The sequence below is a fragment of the Sapajus apella genome, unplaced genomic scaffold (assembly GCF_009761245.1).
Source record: "Sapajus apella isolate SASKATOON/1434 unplaced genomic scaffold, GSC_monkey_1.0 scaffold72, whole genome shotgun sequence".
In the NCBI taxonomy this organism is placed as follows: domain Eukaryota; kingdom Metazoa; phylum Chordata; class Mammalia; order Primates; family Cebidae; genus Sapajus; species Sapajus apella.
Genome location: NW_022437012.1, coordinates 1,482,819 through 1,509,673, shown reverse-complemented (window position 1 = coordinate 1,509,673; position 26,855 = coordinate 1,482,819). Strand labels below are relative to the sequence as shown.

Sequence of the window (26,855 nt, the reverse complement as noted above, 5' to 3'; positions counted from 1 at the left end):
CTTCAATGTACCCTTGACTTTCTTTACAGAATTAGAAAAAACTACTTGAAATTTCATATGGAACCAAAAAAGAGCCTATATAGCCAATGGAACGGAACAGAGGCCTCAGAAATAACACCACACATCTACAACCATCTGATCTAATTAAAGAGCTTCTGGACAGCAAAAGAAACTATCATCACAGTGAACCTGCAACCAACAGAATGGGAGAAAATTTTTGCAATCTGTGCATCTGATAAAGGGCTAATATCCAGAATCTACAAGGAACTTAAATTTATGAGAAAAAAACAACCTCATCAAAAAGTAGGCAAAGGATATGAACAGACACTTTTCAAAAGATGAATTTATGTGGCAGACAACCATATGGAAAAAAGCTCATCATCACTGTTTATTAGAGAAATGCAAATCAAAACCATAATGAGATGCTATCCCATGCCAGTTAGAATGGCGATCATTAAAAAGCAGTAAACAACAGATGCTGGAAAGGATGTGGAGAAATAGGAACTCTTTTACATTGTTAATGGGAATGTAAATTAGTTCAACCATTGTGGAAGACGGTGTGGTGATTCTTCAAGGTTCTAGAAACATACACCATTTGACCCAGCAATCCCATTACTGGGTATATACTCAAAGGATCATAAATCATTCTACTATAAAGAATCATGCACACATATATTTATTGCAGTACTTTTCACAATGGCAAAGACTTGGAACCAACCCAAATGCCCATCAATGATAGACTGGGTAAAGAAAATGTGGCACATACACACCATGGAATACTATGTAGCCATAAAAAAGGATGAATTCATGTCCTTTGCAGGGACATAGATTAAGTTGGAAACCATCATTCTCAGCAAATTCATACAGTAACAGAAAACCAAACACTGTATGGTCTCGCTCATAGGTGAGAGTTGAACAATAAGAACACATGGTAAGTAGCTACCTAAGTAAAACACACACACACACACACACACACACACACACACAAATATATATGTATATATATATATATATATACATGGACGCAGGGAGGGGAGCATCACACACCAGGGACTGTTGGGGAATGTAGGGGCTAGGGGAGGGATATTATTAGGAGAAATTCGTAATGTAGATGACGGGTTGATAGGTGCAGCAAACCACCATGGCACGTGTATCCCTATGTAACCTGCATGTTCTACACATGTATCCCAGAACTTAAAGTATTTATATAAAAAAGAAGTCACCTATCAGGTTTTAGGTTTTTTTTGTTCATGTGCGTCAGAAGCTTGCTGTGGATATTGGGCAGATACTCTACCCTCTCACCTCTTTTCTCATTCACTTCAGTTTTTTTCTTGTGAAGTATTTCCTTGTGACTATCAGTATCGGCACAATGAAGTAACTTTTAGTAATTAAAATTTTAAAGTTCTGTCCTCTGCTTAACTAAATTTTTGTTTTTGTTTTTCAGCATTGGTTGGATGGTACAAAAAGCATCAAAAAGCAAGTAAAAAGTAAGTCCTGAAAAGGGGAAGAGGAAATAGACTATATTAGAAATTCTGGTTCTTAATAGGACATAAGAAATTGTGTTTCAGATGAATTTTTTAGCATTTTCATTTTCTAGAAATCATTTTATTTTGATACACTGAGCCACTCCCCAAGTTACATAGCCTTGATACTAATCTAGACTCAGCCGTATTGGGGTTTAACTTTCCAGGAGAAAACCTTGCAGATTGCAAATGGGGTTGACTTTCCCCAAAATACTTAACTGTTATTTGCTAATTATTTGTGTTGGAATTTTCCTGTTTGGCCCTGTTTGTTGTATGTCCTAATATTGAAAATATTTTGAGACTTTGTTATAATATTTTAAAATTAAGAAAAATGAAACAATTCACTTAAAATGTTAGTGTCATTCAGAGAGAAAATACCGTTGTTTATCCATTATCCGACTTGACTTTTTATCAGAGTTTTTAGGGCACCTCAACTCTTGTCTCAAAATAATGAGACCACTGAAATTATAGAAGTTAGTGAACTAGCTGAAATGAATTTGGATGGGAAGATTCACTATGAGCCGTTAATAACATAGGCATTCCTCAGTTCTCTCAAGAAATATAGGTTAGCAGGTTTTCAGGACTGTTAGATTGCACAGTTAAGACTTTCATTGGATACATTTGACGCTGAACTGTTAGAATTAGTCTAGAGCTGTCTGTTCTTCAGATGAGAGATGATAGTAATATACTATATGAGGATTTGGTACATTTAAAAAAATCTAATTGATCTTTTTGTGTCAGGTTTAAGCCTGTGATCTAACCTGTAGCAATGCCACAAAAACCTGATCTTTTGTCTCACTCCAGTAGATTTTTGGCCAATTTTCTGTCTGAAAAGTATTAAAAGTATTACTTAAATAGTCTATTAAAACCCCCTTTTTTTTTTAACAACAGTTGGTTCACCTTATTGTCTGCATCTTCGAGTAAAGTTTTATTCCTCAGAGCCAAATAATCTTCGTGAGGAGCTAACCCGGTAAGAACACTGTCTAGAATTGTGCTGGGGTATTTTGATAGTTTTGAAATGTTGTCTTTATATTGTTTCTAATTTATAGTCAGCTAATAAAATGGATTTCTGGCCCCAGGTAACAAGACCTCAAATAATAGAATTGTATTCTGGGACAGTGTTTTTTAAGTGTATGAATCTTTTGCTTTATCATTTTCAAAATAAAGTGTTGGTTCCTTAGCATCCTCCAAAGCTGACTAGTGAGTTCTTTTTTTTAACTGTCGCTCTCAACTCAGAAATTTTAACAGGACTGACATGTTTCAATACATTGCAATATTATATTTATTGATGTTGAAAATAATCTATCTTTGGCCACAGGGAGTTTATTCAAATTGGCACCCAACTTTCTTTACTCATTGAAATGCCGTTGATTAATGAACAACATTAGATTTTGGTTTGAATAGTCCTGGTTTGAATAAACCTTATGTTATATATACTTTAATTTTATCCTGCCTTCTTTGTATTTATTCATGGTCTCTATCATAAATTCATGACTCCATGTACACATACTATTTACTAAATGAAAAAGTTGAGCTTTTGAGTTCCTTTAGAAGGGTTTCCTTTAGAACATCTTGACAATGAGATTGTAGCTATTATCTGTAGTTATATCCTTCATAAGAAGGATAAGAAGTAGATGTCTTATCACATAAGAAGATGTCTTATCACATAAAAAGTAGATGTCTTGCTCTGTTGCCCAGGCTGAAGTGAAATGGCATGTTCTCAGCTCACTGCAACCTCTGCCCCCCACCGGGTTCAAGCAATTCTCCTGCCTCAGCCTCCTGAGCAGCTGGGATTACAGGCACCTGCCACCACACCCAGCTAATTTGTGTATTTTAGTAGAGATGGGGTTTTGCCCTGTTGGCCAGGCTGGTCTTGAACTCCTGGCCTCAAGTAATCCACCTGCCTCGGCCTCCCAAAGTGCTAGGATTATAGGTGTGAGCCACCGCACTGAATCTATAATTAAGAATACTTCTAAGATCTAGTGTTAGATCAGTAGGGTGACTATAGTTTACAATTATGTATTTTACATTTCAGAATAGCTGGAAGAAAATAATTCAAATATTTCTGGCATAAAGAAGAGACATATATTTAAGGTGATGGATATCCCATGTATCCTGACTTGATCCTTAAAAATTATATAAATGTATTCAATTATTTTATGTATCCACAAACTATATACATCATTTATATATTAATACACATAATTTTTAATAAAATAATACTTAAATTAGAAGGGTAAGATTTTTTTTATCACAGTAGACTGTGCTGTTGGGTTAAATTTGTGCCTTTCATTTTTCTTAGGTATTTATTTGTTCTTCAGTTAAAACAAGATATTCTCAGCGGAAAGTGAGTATCAGTTATTTAAGGATCAATGCACATTTCCTTGGGTGGTTGAAAAATTATTTAAAAAATAAGTTTATAGTTGCGAAAAAGAAATGATCAACATAAAGCATGTATTATTTTCATTTATCTTAAAAACGAAGGTTATGAAATTGACTTTTCTAACAAACTTGTGTTTTGGCCTTAGATTAGAATGTCCCTTTGATACAGCAGTGCAATTGGCAGCTTATAATCTGCAAGGTAAGCGGTTCTTATGTTTACTGTTAAGACTCAAGTATAATCCTTTTCTGTGTGTTTTTAGTTAAAGAATTTCAGAAGATTCTAATTATGTGCAAGGAAAGAAACAACACTGTTTTTGTATAAACTTCTGTCAGTGTCCAACTCTGACTCTTACTTGTTTTAGAACATTGCCTTCTTTTTCTTCTCTTTAATGTAATTCCTCCCTTCCCACCTAAAGTGTTGAAAAGTCATAGTCTACCTGTTAAGTCAGTAAATGTTATGATGGGGCCTTCGGCTATCTTTTTCCTTAAAAGAAATGCAGTTATGTATGAGTAAATTGTTGCTGAAGCCATATAGTTTAGCAGTCCTTTCTCTCCAAGCCCACATTTTGTTCAGAAATAACCACAGATGAGTACATACATGTTTGTGCATTGTTCAGTTTTTTTCCTGCTGCTTCCTCCCACCAGTTTTTTTCGTTCCTTTCAGTTACTTTTTTAGGATTAATAATTTTAAAATTTTGGAAGACAGGGACTATATTTTACATTGATATATTGTGTCATATTCAGTGTATATCAGTACTATTCTTTTTTTTTTTTTCCCCCCAAAGACAAGGTCTTCCTATGTTGCCTACGCTGGTCTCAAATGATCTTCCCACTTCAATCCCCAAAAGTACTGTGACTCTAAGCATAAATCACCATACCCAGCATTAGTAATATTCTTAATAGTTGCCAGTTAATTGTCTTTTAATGATTGCTAAATGTTTTCATTTATTCACTTATAAGGTCAGAGGTATTTCTTTACGAAGTCTAGAAAGCAGCTTTCAAAGGCTAAGCACTGAGGTGTGAATACATTAAGAGAAAGATGTGTAATTAAAAAAACCCTACCAACAACAAACATGAGATATATGTGTATGACTGATATGCTGGATTCACTTTTGGAGAATTGTCTGAGTATTATGAATTTCTGTAAGAAATTCCTAGGAAAGAATCTTTCTAATCTTAGCAATTTTCATTAATGAAATGGTTTTTGAAGAATTTAGCAGGAAATACCTATAACTTTTTGAAACTTCTGTTTATAGCTGAACTTGGTGACTATGATCTTGCTGAGCATAGTCCTGAACTTGTCTCTGAGTTCAGGTTTGTGCCTATTCAGACTGAAGAGATGGAACTGGCAATTTTTGAAAAATGGAAGGAATACAGGTATCTGGCATTTGACTATACTTTCTTTAAAAATCATAATAGTTATTTCATATTCATTTTCTTCTATTTGTATCCTTGGTATAGAATTTATGTTTATTGTTATTTTAAAAATCATTGTTTTAAATTTCAGAGGTCAAACACCAGCACAGGCTGAAACCAATTATCTGAATAAAGCCAAATGGCTAGAAATGTATGGGGTTGATATGCATGTGGTCAAGGTAAGCAAGTGTTGCAATGCTTTCTTAAAAATTTATTCTTTGGAGATTCACAGTGACCGTGGAATATTTCAGTATGAGAGAGGGCATGGAGTTTGTGTAAGCTAGCACTGGGTACTTTGGATGTATGGTTAAATACTGAGTGACTAGAATCTCACAGAAAGGTTCATTACAAGAAAGAAGAGAAGTAAACAAATCCCTAATACAAGGTACTTGGTTCTTTTAAGCTGTTTTTTTTCCCCTATAAAAATTATTTTAAGCTTTTGAGCCATTTTTCTTTTAACTTCCTATTACATGTCTTACACTGAGTAGGCTCTGTTAAAATAATTAAAGATTTTGATAAACTGTGCAACAGCTTTGTAGTGATTTATTTCTAGTTTAACTAGTAACATTTTTCCAGAAAGGCAGTTGTATTAGTCTGTTCTTGCTCTGCTATAAAGACATACCTGAGACTGAGTAATTTATAAAGAGGTTTGATTGGCTCATGGTTCTGCGGGCTGTATAGGCTTCTGCCTCTCTGTAGGCCTCAGGAAACTTATAGGGAGAGTGAAGGGCAAACAGCCACATATTTACATGCCGACAGGAGAGAGAGCAAAAGGGGAGGTGCTGCACACTTTCAAACAACCAGATCTCATGAGAACTCATTCACTATCATGAGAACAGCAAGGGGGAAGTCTACCTCCATGATTCAGTCACCTCCCACCAGGCCCCTCCTCCAACACTGGCGATTACAATTTGACACAAGATTTGGGTATAGACACAGAGCCAAACTGTATCAGCAGTCTTTTCCAAAATACATGATCTAAGTCATATATAGAATATGGGAAGAATGTGGAAACAGCTTTCTTTGTAGTGGGAGTGTAGCTACCCACTTTCAATGAAGATACACTCTAAAACTCTAATGTTTCAATGACTAGAAATTAAAATATATGCATAAATTTTTCTGAGAATGTTATTTTGGATACTCTAAGTGTTAAAAACACATCATGTGTTAATATTAGCCTGTATGTAATTAATATAATTCGGTACAAAAATAAAATTTCAAAGTTGTGTGAAAATGTGAAACCTGTTTTATACAAGTAAAGCTAACACATTTTTCTCCTCTTACATTAGGCTAGAGATGGGAATGACTATAGTTTGGGACTAACACCAACAGGAGTCCTTGTTTTTGAAGGAGATACCAAAATTGGCTTATTTTTTTGGTAAGCAAGAGTTATTGTCAAAGATACTTACTGTTGTTTTGGTTTTCAATGAGTAAAAACATTTACATAAAGTTAATATGTAAACTGGAGTTTGGAAATTAAATCGTTGTGAAAAACTTGTCAGTGAGAAGCTACTGTCTCCTGTCACACTTTTACGTATCATTATTCCCACTCTTCAGAGGCAATTATTAAAACTCTTCTAGCTGTATTTCCCATTAGTTTCAAAGTATACCACAAAATACATCTTAATACAAATATTTTATATTTTTATATGTATCAGATGTTCACATGGCCTTCATGTAATCATGCCATTATTTTTAATATTTATTATTCCACAATCCCTTTACTCCCTATGGTGTGAGAGGAAGATACTAATATTTTTATCCCTTCTTTCAGCTGTACTCATTATACTGTTCCAGCTTTTAAACAGTTCATACTTTTAAGTTACATTTACGTTTTACTTTTACATCAAGGATAGATTTTACTTGGATTTCTTGGCCATAATTGATTTTGTCTGGTGTTCTAGAAGCTGAGAATCAGGGTAGTGTTTATGTCTGTATCAGAACTAGTACAGAGCTTATGTGTATACTTGTGTACACTAGACGGGGACTGTTAGCGCAAAGCCCTCTGGCATCAAACTCAAATTCTGACATATCCAGTTACTTTAAACATAGCCCACTAAGTATATTTTTAGCTATTTCTGCTTTGTATATCCCATGAAACTGCCCCCTAACATCTACTAAACACAGATCAGGCAAGCTCTATAGATTAAAGGACCCCAAAAACACTGCTGCCTTTCTAAGCTCTCTGACCCAGATCCCTGGCACTTAACTGCTGAATGCCATCCTAGGCACTTAATCCCCGCTCTCAGATTCTCCTCTCTGCTGAGAGTTTCCTTGCCCTCTTCCCCATCTGGGTGGTAGCTTTGCAGCTGCTGTCTCTGGAAGGTCACCTGCTGTGAAGGACCACCCCTAATCATGCAACCCTTTCCAAACACTGCTCAATAAAGCCTGTTATGCCATACTTTTTCTTGATCAGCTTTGAAGTCCTGGAACTCACAACTGATATTATATTTCCTTTCTGTTTAGCTTTTTGTTTTTGTTCTAGAGTTCTTGGCTCCCCCATCTCACACAACACACATATCCCTTTAAATGACCTGCCTTTGTCTTCTCCTCAAGCTTTTTTTAAGTTATCAAGGGTTGCATTAAATGATTCTTCTGTTCGCATTGGAACTGTTTGCTGTTCAGGTTGCTCTCCAGCTTTTATCTTGAGACTTCCCTTTCCGGTGTTCTCAGCTAGGGTCCTGTGTGGTCCTCCCATGGCTTCCTTTTTCTTTGCCCCCCGCCCCCCCAATCCCTGCCAACTGTCTTAAGTAAAGGAAGTAACTACCTAAGAAAAGTAATTTGTTTGAATCCTTAAATGCCTTAAAATGATTCTTTGTCTTTTATTTTTTCTTGATAATTAGGCTGAGAATAGAATTTTAGGTTGAAAATTATTTCCCTCAAAAAATTGAAGGTAGTATTTCATTTAGTTTTGTATCTGGGTGTTCCTCTTAGGGACTCTTTGAGAGACTTGAGTTGAACACCTTTACAGTTGTCCCTTGATGGGTGAGGAAGCTGGAGCAATTATCTTCCCATTTCTTGAGAGTTAAATCCTCTCATACTTACAGCTTATCCTGAGGGCAGATGGAATTTGCTTCCAGGCCTAAGAATGCTTTAGGCAGAGAGAAAGCACCTTTCGTACCTTTTCATAAGATTGTCTTGAGAGTTAATTAATACTTGTAAGACACTTAGAAGAATACTTAGGGCAGTCCTGGTGGCTGACATCTATAATCCCTGCACTTTGAGAGGCCCAGGCCAGGGCTCATTTGAGGTCACGAGTTCGAGACCAGCCTGGCCAACATGGTGAAACTCTGTCTCTACTAAAAATTACAAAGATTAGCCAGGTGTGGCATGGTGGCATGCATCTATAATCCCAGCTATTCTGGAGGCTGAGGCAGGAGAATTGCTTGAACCCAGGAAGCGGAGGTTGTAGTGAGCAAAGATCACGCCACCGCACTCCAGCCTGGGTGACAGAGTGAGATTGTTTCCTTTCCTTCTCCTGCTATTATTTATTTATTCATTATTGTTTTAGTAAAGGTCTTGTAAACAAGTTCTCTTTTACGTGTATTTTATATAAGTTACATTTAAAGATTAGTGAGTGGAAGTGAGCGTCACATTGCCTTGACATTCACAATTTATAGAAATACAGAGTTCAAATGTGGTATAGGTTGTTTGGAATTTACAAGTAGGGAGATACAGTTGGAAAGCGGGCCATAAAGTAGGTTAAAAAATTAAAGTCTGTTTCCTCAAACCAAAATTCCTGTTGAAAACAGGGTTGAGGCTGGTTACAGTGGCTCATGCCTGTAATTCCAGTACTTTGGGTAGTGGATCATTTGAGACCAGCCTGGGCAGCATAGCAAGATGCCGTCTCTACAAAAAATAGAAAAATTAGCCTGGTGGTGTGGTTTGAGAGTAAGGCTGAGGCAGGAGGATTAACGAGCCTGGGAATTCACGGTTGCAGTGAGCTATGAACACACTGCTGCACTCCACCCTGTGCAACAGAGTGAGACGCTATCTTAAACAAAAAGAATAGATTTGAAGACCATCATCAGTGTTTTTCTTTATGCCGTTTTTAAAGCTTTATGGTCATTCCTATGTCTAGTTCCTGTGCCGCTGTTCTCCTTTAACACTGAAACAGTTTTACCTAGGCCTAAAGAATCTCTTACACCATAATTGAGACCTATCAAATACATAGATTTCTTTGTTTTCTTTTTCCTTAATATTTTTAATGTCTGGTGTGTGCAGCCTCAATTTTGTCAGAGATACTGCTTTTGAAATATGTACTGTGTTTTTCTGTTATCCTGTCTTGTAGATGAGACTTTTTGGTGGGCATTACAAGTTATGTTTACCCTCCTGTCAGTTTTTAATTCAGGAGTTAGACAGTTAAATGTGTTTCAAATAAAAACATTTTTTTTCATATTTAGAGAACATTTATTTGTAATTTGAGTTTTATTCTCATATTATAGGCCGAAGATAACCAGATTGGATTTTAAGAAGAATAAACTAACCTTGGTGGTTGTAGAAGATGATGATCAGGTAGGAATAAAATTATATTATTTGTTTAACAGTGACGGTATTATGTGGTAACTTCTTTCTCTAAAAGAGGGAATATACCTCATTGTTTTAAAGAGCCACAGAATGGAAACAGTATAATTAATGCTTTAAATAATTTCCTTACTTGGGTCATACCATCCTAAAAATACGATTTTCCACCCTTTGGATGAAAAATAATGTAAAAGTCTCTTTTTGTTTCTTCATTGGTAATATATCTGAGGTGTATAAAAACTTACATTTAAGTGACATTTTTTTTAAGACAGGGTCTCTCTCTGTCACCCAGGCCGGAGTGCAGTGGCTGTCCGCAAACATAGCTCACTGCAACCTTGACCTTCTAGGCTCAAGTGATCCTCCCGCCTCAGCCTCCTGAGTAGCTGGGACTACAGATGCATGCCGCCATGCCTGGCCAATTTTTTCATTTATTTCTAGAGACAGAGGATCTCACTATGTTGCCAAGTTTGGTCTCAAAGTTCTGGCCTCAAGTAATCCTCCCACTTTGTCCTGCCTGTTGAGATTACAGGCAGGACAGACCAACTTGATCTCTTTATTAACTGATCAAAAATATTAATCAAAAAGATCTACCTAATAATATTAATAATAAAATCTTTTGAATTAAAGATTACTTTGTATCAGTTACAGTGTGGTTTTTTTTTTTTTTTTGAAACAGAGTCTTGCTCTGTTTCCAGGCTGGAGTGCAGTGGCATGATCTCAACTCACTGCAACCAGGTTCAAGCAATTCCCCTGCCTCAGCCTCCCTAGTAGCTGGGACCACAGGCATGTGCCACCATGCCCACCTAATTTTTTGTATTTTTAGTAGAGACGGGGTTTCGCCATGTTGCCCAGGATGGTCTCGATCTCCTGACCTTGTGATCGTCCCACCTCTGCCTCCCAAAGTGCTGGGATTACAGATGTGAGCCACGGCACCCAGCCACAGTGTGGTTCTTAATTGGTACATGCATGGATGCAACTCACATGCATTGCTTTTAATGAAAGAAGCCAGATTTAAAAGATTATATATTGAATGATTTCATTTATATGATACTTCAGAAAAGGCAAGAAGAATTTTGCTTTATGCAAATTAATACATTTTAACATATGCATACAGATATACATAAAAGCAATTTGAGCAAAATATTAGTAGTTGTTTAATCTAGATAGTATGTATATGGGCATTCCGTTTTTCTGTATGTTTAAAAATTTTTATAATGATGAGAAAATTTTTTAAAAATTCATTCTTTTTCATTTTCCTCTCCTAGGTAATTTCACTGCTATATTTTTCCTGTTTTAAAATGCCTTCTGTGTTTTTGTTTTGCTTTTTTGAGGTGGAGTCTTGCTCAGTTCTCCAGGCTGAGTGCAGTGGTGTGATCCTGATTCACTGCAACCTCCACCCTCTGGGTTCAAATGATTCTATTGCCTCAGCCTCCCGAGTAGCTGGGATTACAGGCATGCACCACCATGCATGGCTGATTTTTGTATTTTTAGTATAAATGGGATTTTGCCATGTTGGCCAAGCTGGTCTTGAACTCCTGACCTCAAGTGATCCTCCTGTCTTGGCCTCCCAAAGTACTGGGATTACAGGCATGAGCCACTGCACTTGGCTCTTCTATGTTTCTCTTCCAGCTTTTGTCATATGCAGGCATCTTTTAAACATATTTCCAGTCTATTTATAATTTATAATTCACTTTTTCATTATTATTAGTAATAATAATTTATTTTGGTTGTACCCGTGTGAAATGCAACAAGCAATAGGTGAAGGTAAAAAGAAAACTCAAGAGTTTTCCTGAAACTTTGCCAGCATTGGGTTTTCCCTTTTCATGGAATTTTATTGTTTTAAATTTCATCTTCTATTAATAGATAGAGATGTTAACATTTGGTCATGCTTGTTTTTGTATTCCTGTGGGACATTTTCTGTTCATGTTCTTTTCTATTGGTCCCATAAAAGTGCTATAGAAAAATGTGAGTGTAAATTCCAACATAAATACTAATAAATGAAAAGCTGAGATCAGGTGAGGATTACCCTGCATTGTGATAGTAGCCCTCCAGTTATTTGCTGTCATTGTTTTGGATATATGTGGAATATATATATTTGGAATATCATAATAACTGGGAAAAAGAATAAGACTGTAGAAATTATTTAAGTTAAAGACTCCTATACACTCAGTATCCTTTTTCCCCCCAAGTTTTTGAATATGGATGTTAAACTGATCACTTTTCTCTAATAATAACATCTCTGTTGGTAAATGATCTTTGAGTTTATGCATGAAACTTTAGCAGGTTTTTATCAATATTGGTAAAATAAAGAAACAATAGAGTTTATCAGAAGCTTGGTTGTGTCACTTTGGTGCTACCTAATGGGAAGCACTGCTTACAATCAGTATATCTTGTTCTATTTTGACTCTGAAGTTGTTCACATAAGAAATAGTGATACTGAGTGCTTATGTCCTAGGTATAGTGGTAGGCTTTTCATTTTATCAGGTTGAATGAGAAGTATTTCATACTCTTAAGGACATTTTAGTGTAGTAAAAAGTGTCCAGTAAGTAGATAAGCTGTTGTAACAGTGCAGTAAATGGTAAACTAGAAGCACATAATAGACAAGTCTGCAAAAATATGTAGCCATGTATACTCTTAATGTCACTTAAAATATTGACACAGTCATTCACTAAAATGGTATGTAGCCAAGAAAAGTAATTATTGATTATAAGAAGAACTTCATGTTATAGTAAGTGAATGTTTGGTATTCACTTACTCTGGGTGTTTAAAATAGTAGAATTTTTATCTCTGGGTGTTTAAAAATATGATTATACTTTTGTATAGGGAAAAGTTTACATAGGTTTTTAACTGCTGGAGGTATTGTTGCAGGGTGATTTCAGATGATTTTGGTTTTTCCCCCTTGTTTATGTTTTATTAAGTGTATAATTCTTTTTTATTTATTTTATTTTTTAGTCTTTCATATGATTTTATTTTCTTCCTTCAACCATAATAATATGATATCCAAATTTTGTCTTAACTGGTGGATCTGTAAACACAGGCTTATCCATCCCGCTTACAGGCAAGGCAAGTGCTGCTTCTTGAAATGGTCCTACCATGGACCCTCTGGTCATCCAAATCAAGTCACCCCCTTGCCTGGCTTTATCTTCACTATATTGTGCTACCACTTCATTGAATCTCATCCCAGACTTTAACTTTTTAATGGCTTCCATGATTTTGCCATGTTTTTCACATAGAATGTGTCTGACCTTTACTGCATTGCCACCACCTTTGGGACCTTGAGCCTTCTTGTCAGCACTGTCACTCCCAGAGGCTGCTCCCCCTTTCCCTGCTTTTCCAGAACCACTTTTTCCTTTGGGTGGCATCTTGGAAACTTGCTGTTGAACTCTGACAAGTGTGTAATTCTTATATAGGACACGGAATGGGAGATAAATAGGCTCCCAGTACTGATTTGTTAGGTTCTATTTTATTTCATTATAATTTTCTTTTCTTTTCTCAACTTTTATTTTAGGTTTGAGGGTGCATTTGCAGGTTTGTTACATGAGTAAATTGCATGTTGCTGGGGTTTTGTTTACAAATAATTATATCACCCAGGTTGTGAGCATAGTACCAAAAATAGGTGAATTTTTAGTTTCCCACCCTCCTTCCTCAAGCAGGTTCTGATGTCTGTTCCCATCTTTGTGTCCATGTGTACTCAATATTTAGCTCCCATTTATAAGTGAGAACATGTGGTATTTGGTTTTCTGTTCCTGCCTTAATTCACTTAAGATAATGGCCATCTATCTGCAAAGGATATGATTTCATTTTTTATGACTGTGTAGTATTCCGTCATATATGCCCTCACTTTTTTTCCAGTCCACTGTTGATGATTGTCTAGGTTGATTCCACATTTTTGCTGTCATGAACAGTGCTGTGATAAACTTAGAGGTACATGTGTCTTTTTTCAGTGCTGTGATGAACTTAGAGGTACATGTGTCTTTTTGGTAGAAATATTTAAAATCCTCGGGATATATATACCCAGTAATGGGATTGTTTGGTTAAATGGTAGCTCTGTTGTAAGTTATTTGAGAAATCTCCAAACTGCTTTACACAGTGGCAGAACTAATTTACATTCTCATCAGCAGTGTATAAGCATTCCTGTTTCTCCCCAACCTCACCTGTTACTTTTTGACTTTTTAATAACAGCCATTCTGACTTCTGTGAGATAGTATCTAATTATCATTTTGATTTGCATTTCTCCAATGATTAGTGATGTTGGGCATTTTTCATATGCTTATTGACCATGTGTATGTCATTTTTTAACTGTCCTTTGCCCATTTTTTAGTGGGACTATTTGACTTTTGCTTGTTGATTTGTTTAAGTTGCTTATAGATTTTGGATGTTAGACCTTTGTCAGATGCATAGTTCGCAAATATTTTTTTTCATTCTCTGGTTGTCTGTTTACTCTGTTGATAGGTTTTTTTCTCCCCCTACCCCACCATGCAGGAGCTCTTCAATTTAATTAGCTCCCACTTGTGTATTTTTGTTTTTGTTGCAATTGCTTTTAGAGACTTCATCATGAAATCTTTGACAAGGCCTATGTCCAAATTGTTACTTCCTAGGTTATTTTCTAGGTGTTTTTTTTTTTTTTTTTAATAGTTTTAGGTCTTACATTTAAGTCTTTAATTCATCTTGAGTTGATTTTTGCATATGGTATAAGGAAGGGGTTGTTTTCCTCTTCTGCGTGTGACTAGCCAGTTATCCCAGCACTATTTATTGAATAGGAAGTCTTTTTCCCCATTGCATGTTATTGTCAACTTTGCCCAACATCATATGGCTGTACATGTATGGCTTTATTTCTGGGTTCTCTAACTCATTTCATTTGTCTGTGTGTCTGTTTTTGACACCCTGTTTTGGTTACTGTAGCCCAATATAGTTTGAAGCTGAGTAGGGTAATGCCTCTGGCTTTCTTTTTGCTTGGATTGCTTTGGCTATTTGGGTTCTTTTGTCTCATAGGAATTTTAGAATAGTTTTTTTCTAATTCTGTGAAAAATGACATTGATAGGAATACCATTGAATCTGTAAGTTACTTTGGGCATTATGGCCATTTTAACAATATTGATTCTTCCTATCCATGCACATGGAGTGTTTTTCTATTATTTGTATCATTTCTTGTTTCTTTCAGCAATGTTTTGTAATTCTCATTGTAGAGATCTTTAACCTCTCTGGTTAGCTATATTCCTAGGTATTTTATTACTTTTGTGGCTATTGTGAATGGGATTGCATTTTTAATTTACTCTCAGCTTGGATGTTATTGATCCATGGAAATGCTACTGTTTTTTTTTTTTTTTTTTTTTTTTTTAACATTGATTTTGTATTCTAAAACTTTACTGAAGTTAGGCCAGGTGCAGTGGCTCACGCCTGTAATCCCAGCACTTTGGGAGGCCAAGGCGGGCAGATCACCTGAGTTCAGGAGTTTGAGACCAGCCTGGTCAATGTGGTGAAGCCTTGTCTCCTAAATATACAAAAGTTAGCCAGGTGTGGTGTTGTGCGCCTGTAGTCCCAGCTACTTAGGACGCTGAGGCAGGAGAATTGCCTGAACCCCGGAGGTGGCAGTTGCAGTGAGCCGAGATCATGCCACTGTACTCCAGCCTGGGCAACAAAGCAAGACTCAGTCCGGAAAAAAAAAAAAGACTTCAAGATTTTACAGAAGTGTCTTTCTGTTTTTTGGTGAAGGTATGGTGATCTTAGGGCCCTTTTTTTTGGTCAAAAATTATGTATTGCTTCACTCACTGCAGACCAGAAAGAGAAAGATAAATAAGCTTTTTTGATCTCTGCCTTTGGGGAGATTATTGATATTAAACATCAATGTCAAAATTAGTGTTTTTGATGATGTGGAATTTGACCTGTCCTCCTTATTTCAGACTTGAAAAAATACCTATCATGGATTAGTGTATAAGAATAGCAGTAATGTATTACATTTTTTATAGACCCCCAGGCAGCTGAATGGAATTACCTAATATTGCTACATAGGTTTTAATAACCTAGTTTATATTTACTTAATACATTTAATAATTGAAAACATATGACAAGCTATAAAGGGGGGAAAAAACGTTTTTTCTGTTCCAGCCACCTGTTTTTCTTCTGTACAAGTCACCAGCATTACTTACTTCAGCAGTTTTAAGCCACACTTTTTTTTTTTTTAACGTCTCTGAAAAAATATTGGGATACATCTTACAATATGCCTTGCCTTAAAATCATGGACCCGGCCACAGTTGTGACATTTAGTTACCGTTGCCTGCACATGAGGAACTCGTCATAGCAAATTACGTTGCATTAGATTTATTTTTAGTACTATAGGTGTTAAGTTTAATTGCTGGTTAAAATGCCTTCAGCTGTTTTCACTGCTGAGTGCAGTGGCTCATGCGTATAATCCCAGCGCTTTTGGAGGTTGGGACAGGAGCATTTCATGAGCCCAGGTGTTTGAGACCAGCCTGGACAATGTAGTGACCCCGTCTCTACCAAAAAAAACACAAAGCACTATGATTCAACATTCAAATGAAAAATTATTCTTAAGGCAGAAAAAGCATTCAAACAGATCTGTGGTGTGTAAATTTGCAAGCTTCATTTATATTGTGGCAAGCAGTTGTATTTGGCTCATTCTTACTGTTTCATTTAATGAATAGACCATAATTATCTGTCCATTCTACTGTTGCTGGACACTTGGGTTGTTTTCAGTTTTCAGCTGTTAAAAGTAGTACATTTTTTGGCCAGCATTTTGGAAGGCCAAGGCAGGATCCCTTGAGGGCAGCAGCTTGAGACCAGCCTGGGCAAAATAGAGCCCCCCATCTCTACTAAAAATAAAATTCTTAGCCAGGCATGGTGGTGCATGCCTTGTAATCCCACTACTGGGGAGGCGGAATCAGCAGGATTGCTTGAGCCCAGTAGTCCAAGGCTGCAGTGAACTGTGATTGCACCATTACACTGCAGCCTGAACAACAGAGGAAGACCCTATCTCTTATAAAAAGAGTGCTGTCTATTCACAGTAGCAAAGACATGGAATCAACCCAAATACCCATTGGTGACAGGTTGGATAAAGAGAATGTGTGTGTGTACACACACCATGGAATACTGTGCAGCCATAAAAAGAATGAGGTCATCTCTTTGGCTGGAACATGGATGGAGTTGGAGGATATTATCCTTAGCAAAGTAATGCAGGAACAGAAAATCAAATACCACATGATCCCACTTAAAAGTGGGAGCTGCATGATAAGAACTTATGCACACAAAGAAGGCAAGAACAGACACTGGGGTCTACTTGAGTGGGGAGGGTGGAAGAAGGGAGAAGAACAGAAAAGATAACTAACTGAAATTTAACTGGGCTTAGTACATGGGTGATGAAATAACATGTACAACAAACCACCATGACACGTTTACTTATGTAACAAACCTTCTCTTGTATCCCAAATCTAAAATAAAAGTTAAAAAACAAAAGAGTGCTATTCTGAACAAAAAGGTGTGTGTTTGTATTTAGCTTTTATAGGTACTGCCAAACCTCTTTCCAAGGTATTTAATACAAGTTTATACTCCCACCAGCAGTGTATGAGCATTCCATTAGTTACTGGTTGTTTTTTTTTTTTAACTAATGTTTGTTAATTCTTTTTCATTTCAGCCATTCTTGTGGAGTAGAGTGGTGGTTTTAGTTTTTGTTCCCCTAATGACGACTCTGCTTTAGCTCTTATTTATGTATTTATTGGATATTTGGTTTGAATACCTTTATGAAATGCCTACTCAAATCTTTTGCTCATTTTTCTATTAGTTCATGTGCCTTTTATTCATTGAAAAAATTCTTTATATGTTCTGAATATTAGTTCTTTGTCAGATATTAGTATTGCAAGTATCGTCTACCCTTGGCTTGCTGTTTTTTCACCACTTTTATTTTTAGTCGACATGTAATAATTGTACATATTTATTGCATACAGAGTGATATTTTGATACATGTATACAATGTATAATGATCTAATCAGGGTAACTAGCATATCCATCTTTACTGTCTTAATGGTGTCTTTAAATAACCTGAAAGGTACCAAAAACTATAAAATAGATAACCATCTTGTTTATGATCTAGAGTTAACATATTTATATCTTGCTTCAGATCTCTTTTAGAAATAGATAAATACCATTATGTATGCAAATAAATAGTATCCACTAAAGTTTGACCCCCTGACTACCTACCCTCTTTCTTCTGGTACCTGGTCACCGTTTTTGGAAGGTATTATTCTCATGTATATTTTGTAACTCTTTCCAAATATTAACACATATTAAAATTGTTTCAAAAACTTTCATAATAATATATATTTGCAGCTTGCCTTTTTTATCTAAGTGTGTACCTTTGTAGATCTAACATATATATATATGCTATTGTGTAATATGAATAAACAGTAGCACATTCATTCATTCATCATTTATTCAATCTCTCTGTATAAGTTTTTACATATGCCACTATTTACTTGACCATTTCTCCTTTTTTGGACATTTAGGGTTTGGCCCAAGTTTTACTGAGGAATGAGACTGAGGAATATATGTCTTCATATATAACTTTTGATATTAGAAAATAATTTTCCCCAGAGAGACAGTATAACTTAGTTGTTAGAGGTGTGTGTAGATTCTAGAGCAAGACTAATGGTTAAGTTCATTTCTGGTTTCCTTTCTTAATAGCTTTGTGACTTTGGGCTTAATTTCTTTGAGCCTCAGTTTCCTTATCTATGGAATGGGGCTAATGATCATATCTACTCATTGGGATAATTTATGTGAAATCCTTAGAAAAATTCCCATATGAATGTTAACAATTATAATTAGACTCCTGGGAGTGTGGTTACTACTACACAAATGTGAGCATTTTTAGGGCTATTGATACATACTGCCAGCTCTGATATGATCCTTCAAATTATAATTATACAATTTTCCCAAATAATGGCAGATGAAATCTCATTTTATGTCTCTCTGACAAATGAGATCATGTAAGTAGAGGGGAGGGGAATAATTCTTAGGAATATTTGTATTGGCTGAGAAAATGAACAACTTGATTTCAACTCTGCCCTTATTATGTCGATACTATAAAGAGTGTCTGAATTTCAGGGAGCACACTAGACATTCGTAGATGTGTTTGTATCTCAGAAATAGGAGACATGACTGTTTGACCTAGTAATTATCTCTTTTTATATACTTGTCTTTTTCAGGGCAAAGAACAGGAACATACGTTTGTCTTTAGACTGGATCATCCAAAAGCATGCAAACATTTATGGAAATGTGCTGTAGAGCATCATGCCTTCTTCCGCCTTCGAGGCCCTGTCCAAAAGAGTTCTCATCGATCAGGATTTATTCGACTGGGATCACGATTTAGATATAGGTTAATTTTAATAGCTGTTTTCTCTTTCTTTCATTGCATACAGTCCCCAAAATTTAGACCAACCTTCTCATTTTTACAGATATGTTAACTAAGGTATAGAGAAATAAAGTGGTTTGCGAGAGCCTTCCATTGACCAAAATAAATTTTAAAAAGTGGTATTGTTATTGGCTATAATTTCTTGAATAGATGGAAAAATAGTAATTGTATAATGGCTTTTATATCCTTCTTGACATTAACTTTATATAGTAACCCACTCCCAATTTATCTATTTAACAAGAGTTTTATGGACCCTCCACCCAACCACTGGATACCATATAGAAAAGGGTTTCTTGCACTGAATGGGATATTAGTTTGGATGACATTTGTGGTTCTGTATAAACCTGAAGTTCATTATTCTCATGACTCCTTGTTTGTTGTCATGAGTTAGAAATGTTTTGGTTTACTGGACGGTGGATTACTGGTTGTGAGTTTTCTGCATGCCATGGAAATCAGTTAATATCATTTAAAGAAGGAACGGATAATACCAATAATGTGGCAAGTTGACTGTGTGGAATTAATAGAAGTAGTATTCTATTGTACTTATGTTAAAAGTGAGAAGGCATTTTCTGAACTGAATTTAAATGAAAATTAAGGAGAATAAGACAATAGTCTTAAAAAACATTTCTGGAAAATTTTACTGAAAAGTGTACATCACAATTACAAAAGGTAACTGAAAATGTTCTTTTGATTACATACTTTGTACTGAGGAGTTTAGATGGGAAAGAGAGGGAGTTTCCATAAAAGGACAGATATTTCAAACTTATTTAATGTGTACTTAGGTGATATACATGCTTATGAGAAAATAAAAAAACATAATCTGTTGCATATTTCACAAAAGCCAGAGTGAAAGAATGATATGATATGATATGATATGATAAAGAGAGAAATGAAGACTATTTATTAGTAGTTGTTCCTGTAGGATGAAGTTTAGGATGATTCCTTTAAGGAGAACCTGAATGTAGACTGTCTTATTTGTGTCTGTTTTTATTACTGTAGACCTCAGATTTATCTTGCTCTTGTTGTTATACCTCATTTAGTGGGAAAACAGAGTATCAGACCACAAAAACCAATAAAGCAAGAAGATCAGCATCCTTTGAAAGAAGGCCTAGCAAACGATATTCTAGACGAACTCTACAAATGAAAGGTGAAGTGCAACCCTGTTTCAAAGGATTATTCTTCCTTGACAATTAATTATGTGCTGGTGTTGTTTACATAAAAGGAAATTACCTGAATCATCTTCTTAGGTCTGTTCCAGTCAACTAAAGTACTTTTCTGGCAGAAACAATTTCATGGATTACACAGAGAAAAATTACCTGTGTTGTTAGCAGAGATTAAACTTTACATTAATCCCAATTCAAAAATGATAGTCTAAGGTTATGTTCAGTTTTTATATACAAAACTGTGTTTCTGTACAGCAACATATTCTCTGCCTTTTTGATTTGTAGATGTCATTCTAAAACATCCCTTAATCCCCTTAGGAATTTTTAAAAACATTATCTTTTTTTATTTTTTTTGAGACAGCCTCACTCTGTCTCCCCTAGGTTGGAGTGCAGTGGCATGATCTCAGCTCACTGCAACCTTCGCCTCCCAGATTCAAGCAATTATTGTGCCTCAGCCACCTGAGTAGCTGGGATTACAGGCTTATGCCACCACTCCTGGCTCATTTTTGTATTTTTAGTAAGACAGGGTTTTTGCCATATTGGCCAGGCTGGTCTTGAACTCCTGACCTCAAGTGATCTGCCTGCCTTGGCCACCCAAAGTAGTCCAAAGGATTACAGTCATGCCTGGCCAAAATATTGTCTTGTGATGAATTTTTTTAAGTAAAAATTATTTCGTACTGTATTATAATATTAAGGATTCTGTTAAATATTATTTTAAAATGTAGTCCCCAATGTTATATATAGCCATTTCCTAATTCCTGTTACTTGCTGAATAAGATCAATTATATAAGAAAAAGCATTGTTTGCCTTGAAAAATAAATTAAACCTTGTGTTTAGTTTTAAACTGAATTTATATTAAAATTCAAATTTAATTTTAAGTATTTCCACTGTCAGAGTCATCACCAGTTTTCCAAAAACAACTATAATGATTTGTTGTTGGGCAGTATTGACTTTAAAAAAAAAAAAAGTCATAATTTTTGGTGTGGCTGTGAATTAAATATATAGCTTTAAATAAGACCGTTTTAATTTGTGATGATTTTAAAACCCTAAGTTTCCTCTTTTTTTTGACTGATGGTAATTCATAATCAGTCAGCTCACTCTGGAGGCTTACAGATGGTGCTGTTTAAAAGGAGGAGATATATATGCATTTTATTGCTTTATTTGGAAAATGAAAATAATTGCCATTGTTGACTTTAGTGGTATGAACCCCAAAACAGTTTGATGAATTGAAGGTTTTTAGATTTATGGTTGGGGCCAAGTGTGGTGGCTCACATCTTTAATCCCAGCACTTTGGGAGGCCAAGGTGAGAGGACTGCTTGAGCAGCCCACAAGCTCAACTCTCAGGAGTTTGAGATCAGCCTGGGCAACTGTAGTGAGACCCACCCCTATCTCTACAAAAACATGAAAGACCCTTTCTCAAAGAAATAAATTTATGATTATGAAACATGGCTTATGAAGCAATTAAAGTTTTGCTTTGAATAATGCAGCAGTTTATCATGTAAGATGAAACTAATGAAATGTTATCTTTTTTCTTCTGTTAGCATGTACTACAAAGACTGAAGAACTTAGGTGAGTAATGTCTTGCAACTTAGGAATTGCTATCAGATGTTTGGAATTTATGTAGTTGCTATCATTAAACAAATATTTAAGACTTATCAAAGTGTCTGGTTGTCCCTAGGCATTGGGGATATATCAGTGAATAAATAAATACATAATGCCAGATAAAATTGGCGTGATGAAAAATTAAAGCAGTTGAAGGAAGTAAAGAATGGGGTCGGGGCAGATGTGCCATTCATAAAGAGAATAACATATATTTGTTATTGGCAAGTGGCTGAGGATCTAAAGATAAATTTTGATTCTTATGCTTAAGGAGCTCAAAAAACAAAGGTTGATTTGCAAATAAGCAATTTTCTTTGTGGGATAAATCGTACTTGGTTGTGGTGTATAGTCCTTCTTTATGTTATATGTTGCTGGATTTCATTTGCCTAGTATGTTTTTGTATTTGTGTGTCTATATTCATCAGAGATATTGGTCTGTGGTTTTCTTATAATGGATCATCCAAAAGCATGCTAACAGTTATGGAAATGTGCTGTAGAGCATCATGCCTTCTTCTGCCTTCAAGGCCCTGTCCAAAAGAGTTCTCATCAATCAGGATTTATTCAACTAGGATACAATTTAGATATAGGTTAATTTTAATAGCAGTTTTCTCTCTCTTTCATTGCATACAGGCCAAAAAATCTAGGCCAACCTTCTCATTTTTAAAAATGTGGTAACTAAGGTATAGAGAAATAAAGTGGTTTGCCAGAGTCTTCCATTGTCTGGTTTTTTTTATGTCAGGGTGGGTAATACTGGCTTTACAAAATAATTTTGTGTATGTTCCCTTCTCTATTTCTTGGGAGGAATTTGTAAACAATTGGTATTAATTATTTAAATGTATGGTAGAATTCACCATTAAAGCCATTTTTCTCTTTATGTGAAGCTTAAAAAATTGTTGATTCAATCTCTTCTGAGAGATCTATTCAGATTTTCTTTTCTTCTCTTTTTTTAATTGAGATAGGGCCTAGCTCTTTCACTCCGACTGCAGTACGGCCTGAGCATGGCTTGGCTTACTGCAGCCTCATCCTCCTAGGCTCAAATGAGGCCTCCCATATAGCTGGGACTACAGGCACTTGCTGTCATGCCTGGCTAATTTTTGAATTTTTTGTAGAGATGGGGCCTCACTGTGTTGCCCAGGCTGGTCTCAAACTCCGAGCTCAAGGAATCCTCCTACCCACCCTCCCATCCTGCCCGGATTACAGGGATGAGCCCTCCCAGATTGAATTTTTTTTTAATCTTGATTCAGTTAGGGAATTTGTGTCTTTCTAGAGCTTATCTCTTTTATCTATGGTGTCTAGTTTGTTGGCACACAGTTTGTATTCCCTTTTGCCTTGTATTTCTAAAAGGTCCATAGTGATGTCTCCTCATTCCTTTCTGGTTTTTAGTATTTTGAGTTGTTTTTTTTTTTCCTTGACTAGTCTATCAAAAGTTTGTCAATTTTGTTGACTTTTTCAAATAGAGCCAGCTTTTGGTTTTATTGATTTTTCTGTTGCATTAATTTTTGCCCTGTGTCATTTTTTCCTTCTGTTTGCTTTAGGTTTAGTTTGCTAGTTTTCTAGTATCTTAAGGTGGAAGATTAGGTTATTTAAAATCTTTATTTTTTAACATTTAAAGCTATTTTCTTTCAAGCACTGCTTTGATTCAATAAGTTTTGCTATGTTGTGTTCTTGTTTTTTGGTTATCTCAAATTATTTTCTAACTTGTGATTTCTTCTTTGACTTGTTTGGTTACTTAGGAGTGTGTTGCTAAATTTCTGTGTATTTGTGAATATCAAAATTTTGTTTTTTCTAATTTTATTCCGTGATGGGTAGAGGACATACTTTGTATGCTTTTAATCCCTTTAAATTTATTGAGACTTGTTTTACACACCCTGCCATATGAGTCACCCTGGAAAATGGTTTATGTGCACTTAAGAAGAGGGTGTATTTTGCTGTTTCTGAGTGGAGTGTTTCATAGATATCTGTTCGTTTATTGTGTTCAGTTCTTCTATTTCATTGTTCATCTTTTGCCTAGTTTTAATCCATTATAGAGAGTGGACTATTGTAGTCTACAACTATTGTCTATTTCTTCCTTGCCCTTCAGTTCTTTCTGTTTTTTTTTCATGTATATTGTGGATTTGGGGTAGGTATGTATGTGTTGATAATTGTTATATTATGCTGATGGACTGTTCTTTTTATTGTGACAAAATGTTCCATTTTAATCTCTAGTAACTTTTGTTTTAAAGTTTATTTTATTTGGTGTAGATATTGCCAGTCCAGTTTTCATATAGTTACTTTTCCATGATATAACCCTTCCATCGAGTGTGGAAGTTTTCACCCATTATTTCTTCAGATATTCTTTATGCTCTCTTTCTCTTCTGGAATTTTTATTAACATGTAAGTTTTTACACTTGATGGTGTCCTACAGGTCTCTGAGTCTGTTTGATTCTCTTTATACTTTTTTTTTTAAGGCTATGTAATCTCACTTGACCTGTCTTTAAGCTTACTGATTCTTTTATCTACTTAAATCTGCTATGGAGCATCCCCTTTGTTAATCTTCTATTTCTGCTACCGTACTTTTCAATTTCAGGATTTCTCTTTGGTTCTTTTTTATAATTTCTATGTAGTGATACTCTCAATTTCATGAGACATAGTTGTCATACTTTTATTTCTTTAGATGTGATTGGTTTCCTTAGCTCTTGAACATATTTAAAATAGATAATTTAAAGTATAGAGAACTAGAGGAATGTTAGCCACATCTTCTTGGCTGCACCAACCAGGAGTAGAGCTACTACCATACTGAGATTGGAAATTGTGGTTCAAATGTCACGAACTTAGGCCTTAATGAGATTTAGTAGATTTTATTGAATAAATATTTCTCCACTTTGTGTGTGCCTTTTAATGATTAAAAAAAATTTTTTTTTAAAGCCAGGCACAATGGTTCATGCCTCTGATCCCAGCACTTTGGGAGGCCAAGATGGGAGGATTGCTTAAACCCAGGGGTTGCAGACCAGCCTGGGCAACGTAGCAAAACCCCATTTCTACAAAAAATATGAAGTTTCACCAACTGGGTGTGATGGCACCCTGCCTATGGTCCCAGGTACTTGGGAGGCCGAGGTAGGAGAATCACTTGAATCCAGGAAGTCGAGGCTGCAATGAGCCATGATCACACACCACTGCACTCCAACCTGGGCAACAGAGTGAGTTCTCTGTCTCAAAAAAAAAAATTTTTTTTTTTTGGCCAGGCGTGGTGACTTACTGCCTCTAATCCAAGCACTTAGGGAGGCTGAGGTGGGCAGATCGCATGAACCCAGGAGTTTGAGGCGAGCCTTGGCAAAACGGCAAAACCCTTTCTCTACAAAAAATGCAAAAAAAAATTAGCCACATTTGGTGGTGTGCACCTGAAGTCCCTAGCTACATAGTGGCTGAGGCAGGGAGATTGCTTGATCCAGGGTGGTTGAGGCTGCGGTGAGCTGAGGTCATGCCACTACACTGCAGCTCAGATAGCAAAGTGAGACCCTGTGTCAAAAAAAAAAATATTTTTTTAAACCAGTTAAATGTTTGTTTCATTGGGGAGAGTATCTGTTTTTGTTTTCAAATTACCATTCTGAAAGTCTTGCTTCTGATGTCTCCATTTATTTTATTTATTTATTTGAGACAGAGTTTTGCTGTATTGCCCAGGCTGAGGGCAGTGGTATGATCTTCGTTGACTGCAACCTCCACCTACCAGTTCAAGTGATTCTCCTGCCTCAGCCTCCCACATAACTGAGATTACAGGCACACACCACCATGCATGCCTAAGTTTTTGGATTTTTAATAGGGACAGGGTTTCAGCATATTGACCAGGCTGGATTCAAACTTCTGACCTCAATTGATCCACTCACCTTGGCCTCCCTAAGTGCTGGGATTACCTGTCTGAGCCACCATGCCCAGCTGGTTCTATTAATTTTAATAGTATATATTACAATGAGTCTATAGTGTCATGTAATGACTAACATTTATTATGTATTAGAGTCTCCTAGAATGCCTGTTAGAGATATGATTCAGATCATACCCACAGATGTAGTTTATTTTTGAATTTATCTGTACTCTTATATGGTGGGTGTCTCACTAGAGCTTTTCCAAAGGAGTTGGTTGTTTTTGGATATTGAGAGTATCATCAGCCTTACCTTGAAATGTCTTCTTTTTTTTTTTTTTTTTCCACATAGAAAGTTGTTAAAGTCAGGCCATGATTAGTGATTGACTGTAATAGCACTCTGCTGTTTGAACAAGGACTCCCGTCAAATTTCTTTAGCTGTCAGTAGGCTGTTAAAAAAAAATAATAATAATAATAAATAGAACAGGGAGGAATGTGGAATTCTCTCCATGAAATTTTTATTAGGTAAAAAAGCCAACATTTTTTGCCTTTTCTGTGCTGTATACTTTTATTTTTCTTGGATTTATTTATAAGCTATGCTTTTAAGAAAAATGGAGTAATGGCCGGGCGTGGTGGCTCACACCTGTAATCCTAGCACTTTGGGAGTCCAAGACGGGTGGGTCACCTGAGATCAGGAGTTTGAGACCAGCCAGGCCAATATGGCGAAACCTTGTCTCTACTAAAAATAGAAAAATTAGCTTGGCATGGTGGTCCACGCCTGTAATCCCAGCTATTCAGGAGGCTGAGGTAGGATAATTGCTTGAACCCAGGGTTTGCAGTGAGCCAAAATTGTGCTACTGCACTGTAGCCTGGGTGACAGAGCAAGGCTCCATCTCAAAAAAAAGAAAAAGAAAAATGGAATAATATTAGAGATTTTCTGTACATTTGAAACTATTCTGTTGATTTAATAGATTTTGTCTTGCTTTCCTGAAAAGG

General features: G+C 35.9%; 1 protein-coding gene and 1 pseudogene across 8 annotated transcripts in view; one reads left to right on the top strand and one right to left on the bottom strand.

Moving 5' to 3' along the window:
• The window catches only part of EPB41L5 (erythrocyte membrane protein band 4.1 like 5), a 142,725-nt gene that overhangs the window by 44,897 nt on the left and 70,973 nt on the right, over positions 1-26,855 (top strand). For all 8 annotated transcript variants that reach the window (XM_032250622.1, XM_032250620.1, XM_032250625.1 and 5 more), the window contains 11 exons: positions 1,445-1,487; positions 2,415-2,493; positions 3,826-3,870; positions 4,052-4,104; positions 5,162-5,282; positions 5,413-5,500; positions 6,611-6,699; positions 9,767-9,836; positions 19,061-19,230; positions 20,307-20,413; positions 21,971-21,998. In XM_032250622.1, coding sequence (XP_032106513.1) covers positions 1,445-1,487; positions 2,415-2,493; positions 3,826-3,870; positions 4,052-4,104; positions 5,162-5,282; positions 5,413-5,500; positions 6,611-6,699; positions 9,767-9,836; positions 19,061-19,230; positions 20,307-20,413; positions 21,971-21,998 — 893 coding nt within the window. The remainder of the gene's footprint in view (positions 1-1,444; positions 1,488-2,414; positions 2,494-3,825; positions 3,871-4,051; positions 4,105-5,161; positions 5,283-5,412; positions 5,501-6,610; positions 6,700-9,766; positions 9,837-19,060; positions 19,231-20,306; positions 20,414-21,970; positions 21,999-26,855) is intronic.
• LOC116531736 lies at positions 12,790-13,228 on the bottom strand (annotated as a pseudogene).